This window comes from Trichosurus vulpecula, chromosome 8, assembly GCF_011100635.1.
Source record: "Trichosurus vulpecula isolate mTriVul1 chromosome 8, mTriVul1.pri, whole genome shotgun sequence".
NCBI classification, from domain to species: domain Eukaryota; kingdom Metazoa; phylum Chordata; class Mammalia; order Diprotodontia; family Phalangeridae; genus Trichosurus; species Trichosurus vulpecula.
Window position 1 is genome coordinate 112641991 of NC_050580.1, and position 12800 is coordinate 112654790.

General features: G+C 41.1%; 1 protein-coding gene across 1 annotated transcript in view; it reads left to right on the top strand.

Moving 5' to 3' along the window:
• The window catches only part of ARMH3 (armadillo like helical domain containing 3), a 217776-nt gene that overhangs the window by 103830 nt on the left and 101146 nt on the right, over positions 1-12800 (top strand). Inside the window, exon 23 of the mRNA XM_036735487.1 lies at positions 7066-7141. Within this exon, the coding sequence (XP_036591382.1) occupies positions 7066-7141 (76 nt within the window). The remainder of the gene's footprint in view (positions 1-7065; positions 7142-12800) is intronic.

Here is a 12800-nt window from a genome sequence, read left to right on the forward strand (position 1 = left end):
GAAGGAGCATGGGAGTAGAAGTGAGGAGACTGATTCTAGCTCCAGCTCTGCCACTAGTTTGCTGTGTGACCCTGGGAAAGTCATTCCACCTCTGGGCTTCAGCTTCTTCCTTTATAAAATGGAAGATTTAGATGAGATGATCCTTTTCCAGCTGTGACATTCTGTGATTCTCTGGAGGCAAGATGAGAGGTAGAAATTAATGGTGGAGCAGAGGTACTTTCAATTCCAAAATGATTGTATTATAGGGAACATTATGTATTCTTAGTATTCATGACAAAGTATTGGATTCCAAAGAGCATTATACAGTCCTAATGATTATTTGAATTAATTCTCAAGGACGGAAGGAGGCTGGAAAGAATTTTTACTTACAAATTTATTACAGACTGGTTTATTAGTAAATTTACCTTAAAACCAAAAGGACTGAAAGTTGTTTCTGAATGAAGGTCATAATTCCAGTGGGAGTTAGACTGTGGTTTGGTTTGGGTGAAGAACCTGATGATCAGATTAAATATTAGTTTATATTCTGCAGAGGCCCAGACCTTGGGCCTTACAGAGAAGCAAGCAGCCTCAGAGCCTGACGTGGAGAGCCCCTCTCTTCCTTTCTCTTAAGAGACTTCATGTGGAAAACCTACCTTCTGTCTAGGATTCCTGTACGTGGGAAAAAAATAGAGAGGGAAACTGGAGCAGGTCCCAGGAGAATGAGGAGGAGAGACTAATAGAAGGATTGACTTGTGAGAAAAGCTTTTAAAGGAACTACGTAAGGCTGGCAAAATAGTGCTTAAAGAGTGGGGATGGAGAATGAGAACTGATGTTCATGTTACAGTGTAAGTTTCTAGAGCATAGTGATTGTTTTACCATTTGTATTTATAGTCTCAGTACTGAGTATAGTGCCTGGCACAAAGTAAAAGCTTAGTAAATGCTTGTTTTGGTTGATGGGCATTGTACTAGGCTAGGGACATGAGGCAGACGGCAGGAAAAAACTGGAAACCCACAAGAATGGTGTGCAACCTAAAACCTGCTGGGAGGTGGAGGGGAAAGAACTTAAGTTCAAGCTCTTCTCTGTACGATGGGATCAAACACTGAACTCAGAGCATTAGAAGGAATAATATTTACTTTTAGAAACAACTGAAATACCAGAGTCCATCCATTAGATTTCTCTTGTGACACCATTTACTTGTGGCAGACACAGCTCTCTAACAGATGTAATCAATACCTGCCCAGACGTCTGGCTCTTTCATGCTGTTATTACAGTTTGTATATACCTAGATTGGCTGTGGTCTTTCATGAAGAAATGAAGCTTCAGCAGGGCAGAGTTGTCCTACACTGCTTGACCTGCAGAGGAATGCAGTTATTTTTCAACAAGTGGAGGAAAAATAGGGGAAAGCCTTTGATAATAATCCTATTTGCCCACCCAACCAAGGCATTCACTCAGCATCAGATAACCTAATTGCTATTGCTGCTTGCAATAGAGAAGCAGGCCAATGTGAAGACTCTCAGACCTTCCTAAACAAAGAAATGAGTGGTGGGTATCCTGTGGTACCCTGATGAGTAAACTGGGGAAGGGAAGAATGCCACCAGAAAATATACTGCAGAATGAAGGACAGGAACTGAATGGCAGCAACACTCAGCTCTACTGGGCTCTCCAAGGGTATCTGTCAAAGCACCACTCTTCCTCTCCTTTGTCTCACTGATTCCTTGGGGCATCTTCTTTTTTCCCTATATCGTAGGTTTTATATTGTGTTTGGGGGGACACACACTAGGAGTTGGGGGTGGAGCAGGGAGCATGATTAGCTCTAGGGATTACCTGACTGCAAAGAAGACCTCTACTAAAAGGTAAGATCACTCACCAGATGGTTTTTAGAGCTATTGTAGCTGACCTGTATATTTCTAGTCATACTTCCATTGAAACTCATTTTGTTTAAAGCCCAGGAAAGGGACTTGAAAGCCAGTGAGACACTTCAGGTTCTTATCTGCAAGGGGGGCAAAGTTGATAAGAAGTTGCTGACAGCTGTAGTAAGTGGACAACATACAATACCCCTCTAAAAGAATAATTGCATGGGCGAACCAGTGCATTTATCTATGCTATAACAATTGGGTTGGAATGAAGGCATCTGACCTGTTGAAATTTATTCCTTGAGTTATGTGAATAAATTTGCACTTTTGCTGGGTGAAGTGTTGCTGCCCACGTCCAGGCTTGGGGATGTAAATTGGAATGGTAGCAAGGTTCTCTGCATTAAATAAATTGGAAAAAACTGCACTCTGGTAAAGTTGTATTAGGACTTCATATTATCTTCCTTTTCACAAAATTGCATGAAATTTTGAAAGCGAGGCATTTCTGGAACTAGACATTTAGGAGCTAGAGGAGTTTTATTTTTCCAGCTCAACCACTGGTTCCCCCTCTCCTCTGGATTTTCCTTCCTCCCAGATTTCTTCTGCTCCTGCTGTACTGTTGCACTATCACTGGCAAAAACTTGCTAGAATTTGTGGTGGCTTCCCATCAACTAAGTTTGATCCTAATCCTAATTTTTTAAGTATCGTTGGTAGCCATCAGAATTCTTTTGATTTGGGCCCCATCCTTCTTTTTCTCCTCTTTAGAGAGGACAGAGTCCTAGTACAGATATCAAATGTTGACTTCTCTTTCCACGTTCATTTATTTGAAGAGTACTTCTTCCGTGCAATATGGAATGCTGTGTGCTAGGCTGAAGGGATCCTGTCTGTTTACAGAAGAATACTGGTGATGTTGACTATAGAGGGAGAGCCTTACAAATATGAAGCTGTCAGAGGAAATGCTGTGCTTGGTAGCATTTTCTAGATTCCTCTTGTTGGGACTAGATGGATAGGGCAGGAGTTTAGGTCTAAAGGAAGGAAAGGAATTCTCATCACCCTGCGTTGCAGCTGGGTAGAGGGAACAATACAAGAAGTTCATCTCAGGTTTCCAGTGAATGACGAGGCCAGGGGTGGGGAACCTGTGGCCTTAAGGCCACATGTGGCCCTCTAGGTCCTCAAGTGTGGCCCTGTGACCAAATCCAAATTTGACAGGACAAATCCCCTTAATAAAAGGATTTTGTTCTGTAAAATTTGGACTCAGTCAAAAGGCCATCCTCAAGGATCTAGAAGGCCACATATGGCTTCGAGGCCACAGATTCCCCACTACTCTAGGCTAAAGGATAAGACCCAGCTGGGATGGGAAAAGAAGATTGAAAACAACTTATCCTTCTTCAGAAGAGTAGATGTATCATCTTTAGTTGCTGTGGATATTCCGCACAGTAGATTACAGTCCATTTATGCCTCTTCATCCTATGCTATTGTCCATGATCTGGAGGTCTTCTGCTAGATCTTTACCATGTTATGGGTACTACTGCAGTTCTTGGGCTGCCTGTCTGTTATTCCTCACTGACCAACATTCTTTTCTGGTCGTACCTACCTGGATTATATACCTTGTACCAGTTCTTATAGATCGGTCATTATTGCAAATAGGGTGCAGCCAACTTAGACCAGGTGCAGCCAGTCTACACCATTGCCATTTGGGAATTTTGACTCTTCAGAGCTTGTAGGGTTCTAAGATTTGCAACCATATGGCATCACTAGGAGAACATTGGTGTTAAAAAGCTGGAGTTTGCGGGGTGCAGCCAAGATGGTGGCTGGAAAGCAGGGGCTCGCCTAAAGCTCTCCCCCAGGACCCTCCAAACACCTATAAAAATGGTTCTGAACAAATTCTAGAACTGCAGAACCCACAAAATACCAGAGGGAAGCAGGGCTCCAGCCCAGGAAAGCCTGGATGGTCACTGGGTAAGTTCTATCACATGGATCTGGGAGCGGAGCAGAGCAGGGACCAGTGTGAGCTGCGCCCAGACCAACCAGATCAGAAGCCAGGCGGAACAGGCCCTAGCGCCCTGAATCAGTGAGCTGTGGCAATTACCAGACTTCTCAACCCACATACACCAAAGACAACAGAGAAGGTTAGTGGGAAAAGCTGCGGGGGACAGAGTGAAAGGAGTTAGTGGTTCGGCCACCACCCTGGGGGCAGCGGAGGTGGTGCAGCTCTGAGGACAAAACTACAGGTGCATTTGCTTCCAGCCCCAGGCCTACCTGGTGGGAGGAATTAAGTGACTGATCAGAGTGGGAGTGCAGAGCCTGCTTAAGATCTGAGTCATGGTCTGGGTTGGCGGTTCTTGGGGGAGAAGAAGTGCTGGTGTGGCAGAGCTTGCTGTGTAGAAAAAGCTCTGAAAACAACAGTGCAGCCCCTCAAGCTTGGGACAAAGTACTTTATACTCTACAAGCAGTCATACACCGATGAAAAACTCAAGGGTCAAGTAGTTGGCTGGGAACATGGCCAGGCAGCGAAAATGGACTCAGATTCAGTCTCAGACTTTGGAATCTTTCTTTGGTGACAAGACCAAAACGTACAGCCAGAAGAAGTCAACAAAGTCAAAGAGCCTACATCAAAAGCCTCCAAGAAAAACATGAACTGGTCTCAGGCCATGGAAGAGCTCAAAAAGGATTTGGAAAAGCAAGTTAGAGAAGTAGAGGAAAAATTGGGAAGAGAAATGAGAGTGATGCAAGAAAACCATGAAAAACAAGTCAATGACTTGCTAAAGGAGACCCAAAAAAATACTGAAGAAAAATAACACCTTAAAAAAAATAGACTAACTCAAATGGCAAAAGAGCCCCACAAAGCCAATGAGGAGAAGAATGCCTTGAAAGGCAGAATTAGCCAAATGGCAAAGGAGGTCCAAAAGACCACTGAAGAAAATGCTACCTTAAAAATTAGATTGGAGCAAGTGGAAGCTAGTGACTTGATGAGAAATCAAGATACTATAAAACAGAACCAAAGGAATGAAAAAATGGAAGACAATGTGAAATATCTCATTGGAGAAACCACTGACCTGGAAAATAGATCCAGGAGAAATAATTTAAAAATTATTGGACTACTTGAAAGCCATGATCAAAAAAAGAGCCTAGATATCATCTTTCAAGAAATTATCAAGGAGAACTGCCCTGATATTCTAGAGCCAGAGGGTAAAATAGAAATTAAAAGAATTCACTGATCACCTCCTGAAAAAGATCCCAAAAAGAAAACTCCTAGGAATATTGTCACCAAATTCCAGAGCTCCCAGATCAAGGAGAAAATATTGCAAGCAGCCAGAAGGAAACAGTTTGAGTGGAAACACAATCAGAATAATCCAAGATCTAGCAGCTTCTACATTAAGGGATCTAAGGGCTTGGAATATGATATTCTGCAGATCAATGGAGCTAGGATTAAAACCAAGAATCACCTACCCAGCAAAACTGAGTATAATGCTCCAAGGCAAAATATGGATTTTCAATAAAATAGAGGACTTTCAAGCTTTCTCAATGAAAAGACCAGAGCTGAATAGAAAATTTGACTTTCAAACACAAGAATCAAGAGAAGCATGAAAAGGTAAACAGGAAAGAGAAATCATAAGGGACTTACTAAAGTGGAACTGTTTTGTTCGTATTCCTACATGGAAAGATGATGTGTATAATTCATGAGACATCAGTATTAGGGTAGGTGAAGGGAATACACACACACACACACATACACACACACACACACACATAGACAGAGGGCACAGGGTTAGTTGAATATGAAGCGATGATATCTAAAAAAAATAAAATCAAATTAAGGGATGAGAGGGGAATATATTGAGAGAGAGAAAAAGGGAGAGATAGAATGGGGTAAATTATCTTACATAAATTATCTTGCATATCTGGCAAGAAAAAGCAGTTCTGTTGGGAAGGAAGAGGGGGCAGTTGAGGGGGAATGAGTGAATCTTGCTCTCATCGGATTTGATCTGAGGAGGGAATAATGTACACACTCAATTGGGTATCTTACCCCACAGGAAAGAAGGAGGAAGAAGATAAAAAAGGTGGCACAATAGGAGAGCAGATAAGGGGAGGAGGTAATCAAAAGCAAACACTTTTGAAAAGGGACAGGGTCAAGAGAGAAAATTAGATAAAGGAGGATAGGATAGGAAGGAGCAAAATATAGTTAGTCTGTCACAACATGAATATTGTGGAAGGATTTTGCATAATGATACACGTGTGGCCTATGTTGAATTGCTTGCTTTCTTAGGGACGGTGGGTGCAGAGGGAAGAGGAGAGAGAATTTGGAACTCAAAGTTTTAAAAGCACATGTTCAAAAAAAAATGCAACTAGGAAATAAGATAGGCAGTGGGGCATAAAAATCTATCTTGCCCTACAAGAAACGGAAAAGGGGATGGGGGGGAGTGGGATGACAGAAGGGAGGGCTGACTGGGGAAAGGGGCAATCAGAATATATGCCATCTTGGAGTCGGAGGGAGGGTAGAAATGGGGAGAAAATTTGTAATTCAAACTCTTGTGAAAATTAATGCTGAAAACTAAAAATATTAAGTAGATAAATAATGATAAAAAAGCTGGAGTTTTGTGTTGGAGAGCCGCTTGGGAATCGCCTAAAACTCTGTATAATTTCCTAGATGCAATTCAGCTTTTCCCTTTGTCCTCCTATTTAGTTTTGTTCATTGTCCACTCTACAGTGCCTCTCTTAGATATGTGTATTTGGTATGCCAACTCAGTGGATTTCTTTCCAACTGCACGTAGTGTGGACAACGAGTATTTTTCCTTCATTTCATTTTTAATTGATGGATTATTAGGAAAAATAGTTGGGGAAATTTCACATGCCCCTGTTTATTCTTCTGGCCAAAGAGGGTTTTGACAGAAACTAGCAGCAATCTGGAAACAAAAATAGCTTTACATGGCAGCTGTGATGTGATATACTGGCTTTACTACTGTTATTCCCCTTGTCTTGGTCGGAGACTAGTTATGGCTGACTCAGAGGAGATCAGGGATGCCAAAGAGAAGAAGAAGCAAAGAACCATCTTGAATTGGAGTGACTATACACGATCCTATACAGCAGGACTCTAGGGCAATGCAAAAAGAAAGGCCTCTTCAAAAAAATGTCTTATTTGAGGATCTCACCTCAGGAAGTATTTTTAATCCTTGTTGTTGTTGTTGTTTTGGATAGCTATTGGTTTGACAATTCTGTTTTCTCTCCTTCCTTTAGTCCTGAGGATTTCCACCAACACAGGCCAGTGGAAAGAAGCAGCCAGCAAGGTGACCCATGCATTAGTCAATATCAGGTAAGGAATGGCTTGTTTGTGTGCAGTACTGTTGTGGTTTTAAGGCTGTTTTTCTGGGAATGAAATAAACTGTCCTACTCTACCAGAAATAGTATTTCATGAGAATTTGTCATACTGAAATAGTTCAGAATACTATTCTATTCATTTTCTTGCCATTGAGTAAGAGATGGTTGCAAGCACTCATCTTTGCTACTGCACAGGACTTCTGTCAGTAGGCTGCCTAAAAGCTACCCTCACCTTCTTCCCTTTCCCTCAATACCTTGTTATCCTTTGTGACTTCATTGGATGACTCCTGGACCCTGGAACACCCAGGAAGCATTGTTATTTTTATTTGTGGTAAACAGAAGCAAATGGCACCTTTGGGGCCAGGTGATATCAATCTCCTAATGCAACAGGCAAGAAGAGAACTGAAATTCAGGTAAAGAGTTTTCCACAGAAATCTAAGGGAGTTCAGAAAAGTCACCTAGTGAAAGGGGTCAAAAAAATAGCAATCATAGTAGAATGATGTTTACAAATGGAGAAGAGAGCACCATTTCAGGAAGATAGCTAGGCCAGAGTTTCCCTACAAATCTTTCCCCTTTTCTACATGGCTCTTCAGTTCCCCGATAGTTATTAAATTATTCTTTCAAGCAATTGAAAAATTAAAGTTGAGAGAAAGATGCAAACCCAACAGATGGGTAATTTGATTTAGTTCCATATGTAAGTTTGCCAGACACTCCAGTAATAATAATGTACATGCACAGTGTTTTTCATATTCTAGCCTGCCATGGAACTGGAGTGGGGTATTTGTATGGGTTTTTCTTTCTTTTTACATAAAATGCCTCATTTACTACAGCTCTTGAACGTCTTAGAGCAAATGCCAGGAGTGCAATATGTGGAGGGGAGAAGAGGGAGTCAGGGATAGGACAGAGGCTGAGATGTGCTAACAAGATTGCACTGAGCATTGGTCTGCCTTACCTGTCTCTAGGGGCATTTTGCAGTGAGCACAGTTTTATAAATCTCACTAAATAAATGCATATCTGCACCTAGCAAATAAACCAGATACCATGGTGAAGCCATATGATAAATGTGATTTTCTGTAAGAACCAGGAATTACGGATTTTCTTCTCCCAAATATCCCCTAGTGACCCAAGGACAGTATGACAAATGTGGGTGTTTGGTAGAAGCACCAGGCTCTGCACAGGAGCATGAAGGTGCATGTGGGTATAATTTATGTTGTATTATTTATTCATGTCGTTATTTAGGCTTTCCCAGTCATGCCTTTCCTTCTGGGGCCTGTTTCCTTGATCACATCCCTTTATGCTTTCTTCTTATTCTGCTTTGCTGCTCTCCTTTCCTGTGGTTTCTGGGTTGTCTGTTGGCCGCCTTCTTCCCAGGTATTCCTTAACTCTCCTTTTTGTGAATGTCTTGGAAAGGATAAAACAAAGCCTTCTGCAAGTGCTGTATAATCTCTACCATTTTTTTCAAATAGCCCTGACAGTACAGTGTCCCTTTTCTTATCCTTTAAACTCTTCTAAATACTCCAGAAAATGATGACATCCTCACCAGTGTTAGGAGTCCTAGGAGTAGAAAATGTCAGAGTTGGAATCAGGCCTAAAGATATAATCAAATGTCCTTATTGTACACACAAGGAAGTGGAATCCCAGAGTATTGAAGTCATTTGCCAAAGTCCATTCAGGGACTTGATGGCTAGATTGAGACTAGAGGGTCCTTTTAGTCCTCTACCACTTAATGAACATTTGTTATTTTTATTATTAGGTGTGGTATGCTAGAAAAAGTATTTAGAGTCAAACAATCTGGTTTTGAGGCCCAGATCCAACACTTATTAATTTTGTGATCCTGGAAGAATAATTTATCTTCCCTGACCTTCAGTTTTTTTGTCTGTAATATGGGAATAATAATAATCGCACTGTTTACCTCATAGGATTTTTATAAGAAAAGCAATGTATAAATCTTAAAAGCTCTATATAAATGTGAGTTATTATTGAGAACTTAGAAGATAAGAATATAAATATAAAAAATGGCAACTTCTCTGCCTTCAAGAAACTTATGTTCTATTAGGAGGGATATGACATGTTCATAAATAAATGTAGTTTGTGGTAGAATGGGATTGTGACAAAGGAAGATCTAAAGTGTTCTAGGAAAATTGAAGAAGGGAGCTCTAAATCACTATGGGTTAGAGAAATGCAGATCAAAACAACTCTGAGGTACCACATCACACCTATCAGGTTGGCTATCATGACAAAACAGGAAAATGATAAATGTTGGAGAGTTCGTGGGAAAATTGGAACACTAATGCATTGTTGGTGGTGTTGTGAACTGATCAAACCATTCTGGAGAGCAATTTGGAACTATGTCCAAAGGGCTATAAAACTGTACATACCCTTTGACCCAGTGATACCGCTTCTATGTCTGTATCCCAAAGGGATCATAAAAATGGGAAAAGGACCCACATGTACAAAAATATTTATTGCAGCTCTTTTTGTGGTGGCCAAGAATTGGAAATTGAAGGGATCCCCAAAAATTGGGGAATGTCTGAACAAGTTGAACATAATGGAATACTATTGTGCTATAAGAAATGATGAGCAGGCAGATTTCAGAAAAACCTGGAAAGACTTACATGAACTGATGCTGAGTGAGGGGAGCAGAGCCAGGAGAACATTGTACACAGTAACAGGCACATTGTGTGATGACTCACTTTCATAAACTTAGCTCTTCTCAGCAGTGCAAGGATCTAAGACAACTCCAAAAGACTCATGAAGGAAAATGCTGTCCACATCCAGAGAAAGAACTATGGAATCTGGATGCAGATGGAAGCTTACTATTTGGTCTTTTTATTGTTGTTGTTTTGTTTCTTTTTTCTTGTTGGTTCTAATTCTTCTTTACAACATGAGTAATGTGAGAATATGTTTAATATGAATACATAAGTAGAGCCTGTATCAGACTCCATGCCATCTTGGGGAGAGGAAGGGTAGGGGGGAGAAAATTTAAAACTCAAAATCTTATGGAAGTGAATGTTGAAAACCAAAAATAAATAATTTTTAAAAATTGAACAGGTAGAAAATACCTTTAGTAGGGGAGGCTTCTTCACAAAGAAAATGGAAAATGTACAGTTTTAACGAAAGAGAAGTATTCCAAGGAGAGGGTTTATTTCCAGTAATGGGGCACTCTGTGCAAATGCACAGAGAAGAAAGGCAGCATCTTGAGTTTGGTAGGCCCTCAGTTTGACTGAAATATAGAGTACTCTGAAATTGAGTTTGAAAAGCATATTGGAGCTGCTTTATAGGAGTTAAAATGCCAGGCTAAGGAGTTTATGTATTCCACAAGAGGCAGTAGGGAGCCACTGAAAGTTTTTGACTAGTGGAATGGCATCGTCAGACCCATGGGGGAGGGTGGGGCGAGGTTCTTTTGGCAGCTGTGCAAAGGTTATAATCAGAGAGGGGAGAAATTGGAGGCAGGGAACCCTATTAAGGGGCTGTGACCGTAATGAAGCTCTGAATAAATGTGGTAGCCGTGTGGGGAGAGGGAATGCGAGAGGTGCTGAAATAGAACCAAAAGGAGACTTGGTACACTCAGAAGATCTTCTACTAGGTCTTTGAATAATCCACGATACTATTGTAGCACTTGAGCTCATCATGTTTTGGTTTTGGGTCTTGCTACATGATCAGCTTTCTTCATTTCTCATCGTACATTTTCTGGTTGAGAACTTTTCAGCCACTTTTTGGATATAGGTCATTACTGGTAATATAATGTAGTTATCATATTTTGATTCTTCTGAGACTCTGGCATTTTGTGATTTATAGCCATATAACATCACTGAGAAATTTGGTATTAGAATCATGGGTAAAATATTAAAAACATTGTTTTGGGAGTGCTTGGGATCATGGAAAGTGCTGGGCACTTTCTCATAAGTAATACAACATTTTTCTTCCAATTCAGTTTTGAACCCAGTTTATTGCTTATCTCCAGGATGTATCTACGATATATTTGCCAATAGAATAAATCAGTAGATTTCTCATTTACTGTATGCCGTAATAGTCATAGGCTGGGCAACACGTCTCACTCATTTTAATGCCTTGAAATATTCTGGGTTTTGATGCAGTAGGTACAGTGCTGTCTTCAGGCAAATGAAGTCGGAGGAGATGAGTTCACTAAAGGTGGATAGCATTGACAAAGAAGAGATGAAGGCCTTGAACAGAGCCTTGGGGAGCCCTCACATGTAGGGGACAGGAAGAGAACTGAACCAGTGAATAAGACTTGAGAAGGACTCACTAGACAGTAGAAGAAAAAATAAGAATATCATGAAATCCAGTTGAAGAGAGCACATCTGGCAGGAGAGAATGGTTAGCAGCTTCCACTGATGTGGAAAGAAAGGTAAGGACTGAACAGACCAGGAGATTTGGCAGTTAAGAGGCTACTGGGGACCTTTGAGGAAGCAGTTTCAAAAGTGGCGGGATTAAGTATCAAGAGGTTGAAAAGTAAATAAGTGGCAAAGTGGAGGTAGTAATCATAGCTCACTTTTTCTAGGAGTTTAGCAGTGAAAGAGAGAAGAGATTTAGGATGAGAGCTAGAAGAAGTGTCAGGGGCAAGGAAAGATGTTTTTTTAAAGGATGGAGGAAATATGAATATGTTTCTAGGCATAGAAACTAGGGAAGAACTAATAAGTAGGAGGAACTTGAAGATGAGTAGAAGGAATTCTCAGTGATACAAGCTCCTGAACTATGTGGCATCAAAAGCTTTAGTGGAAGGGTTGCTCTTGATAAAGAAAAGAGTCACCTCTTCTTCTGTGGCAAAGGAGGAAAGAATGAATGAAGATGGAGTGAGGTTTGGAGAAGAGGTGATGAGAGAACTCATGATGGGTTGCCTGAGTATTGTCAGTAGGGTGTAAATGAATGCCAGGTCAGGTTCCTTTGGTGTGCCCTGTGAGTAGGAACAAGATCCCTCTGGCAGTATTGGGGGAGGGGAACCTATATCACGAAGGCCAACCTGAGGGTCTCAGTCCATGCTGTGGGGTTGTAAGTTGTGCTGGCAAGGATAGAATATGGAAGAACTTATTATTAAGAGGTAGTGGTGTACTCAATTTAATCCTGCTACTTCCATAGTCAATCATTGCCTACGGTCCTCTTGAAAAGATTTCTGAGTTAGCCCTTCTTCCCAAAGTAGCATGGGCCTCAGCACCCTGTGAGGCTATCTAGCAGTAGACTGGAGTGTATTTCAACTTTCCAGAATCTTAGCAATCACAGGAGCCTTGCAGGCTGCTGTAGAACTTGATGTTAGTAACACATTTTTATCTGTGGGCTGTCCGTAATGAACTGAAGTGGTTGGTCCATCTTGTCTTCTCCCTAGTAGATGGGAGGCCTTGTACCTTTCAGCTTTTTGGAACTGGGACCATGAAGCTGAAAGACAAGAGGGGTTAGTGCTGGTGCTGAGCAGATTTGAGGCACATATTTACTGTGCCTGTGTTGTTGTTCTCTGCCTTTCATTTGTCTTTCATGGCTTAGTCATGCCAGTTTGCTAATTGTCAAAGTTATTTGTATTGAAACAAATGTCTTTCTCTTCCTGTTTAATCCTTCAATGAGATTCTTAATGCTTCTGCTCAGTTATCTCTATTTTTATGGAAACATCTGGATGTTGCAAATACACAATGCCCTGCTTCCTT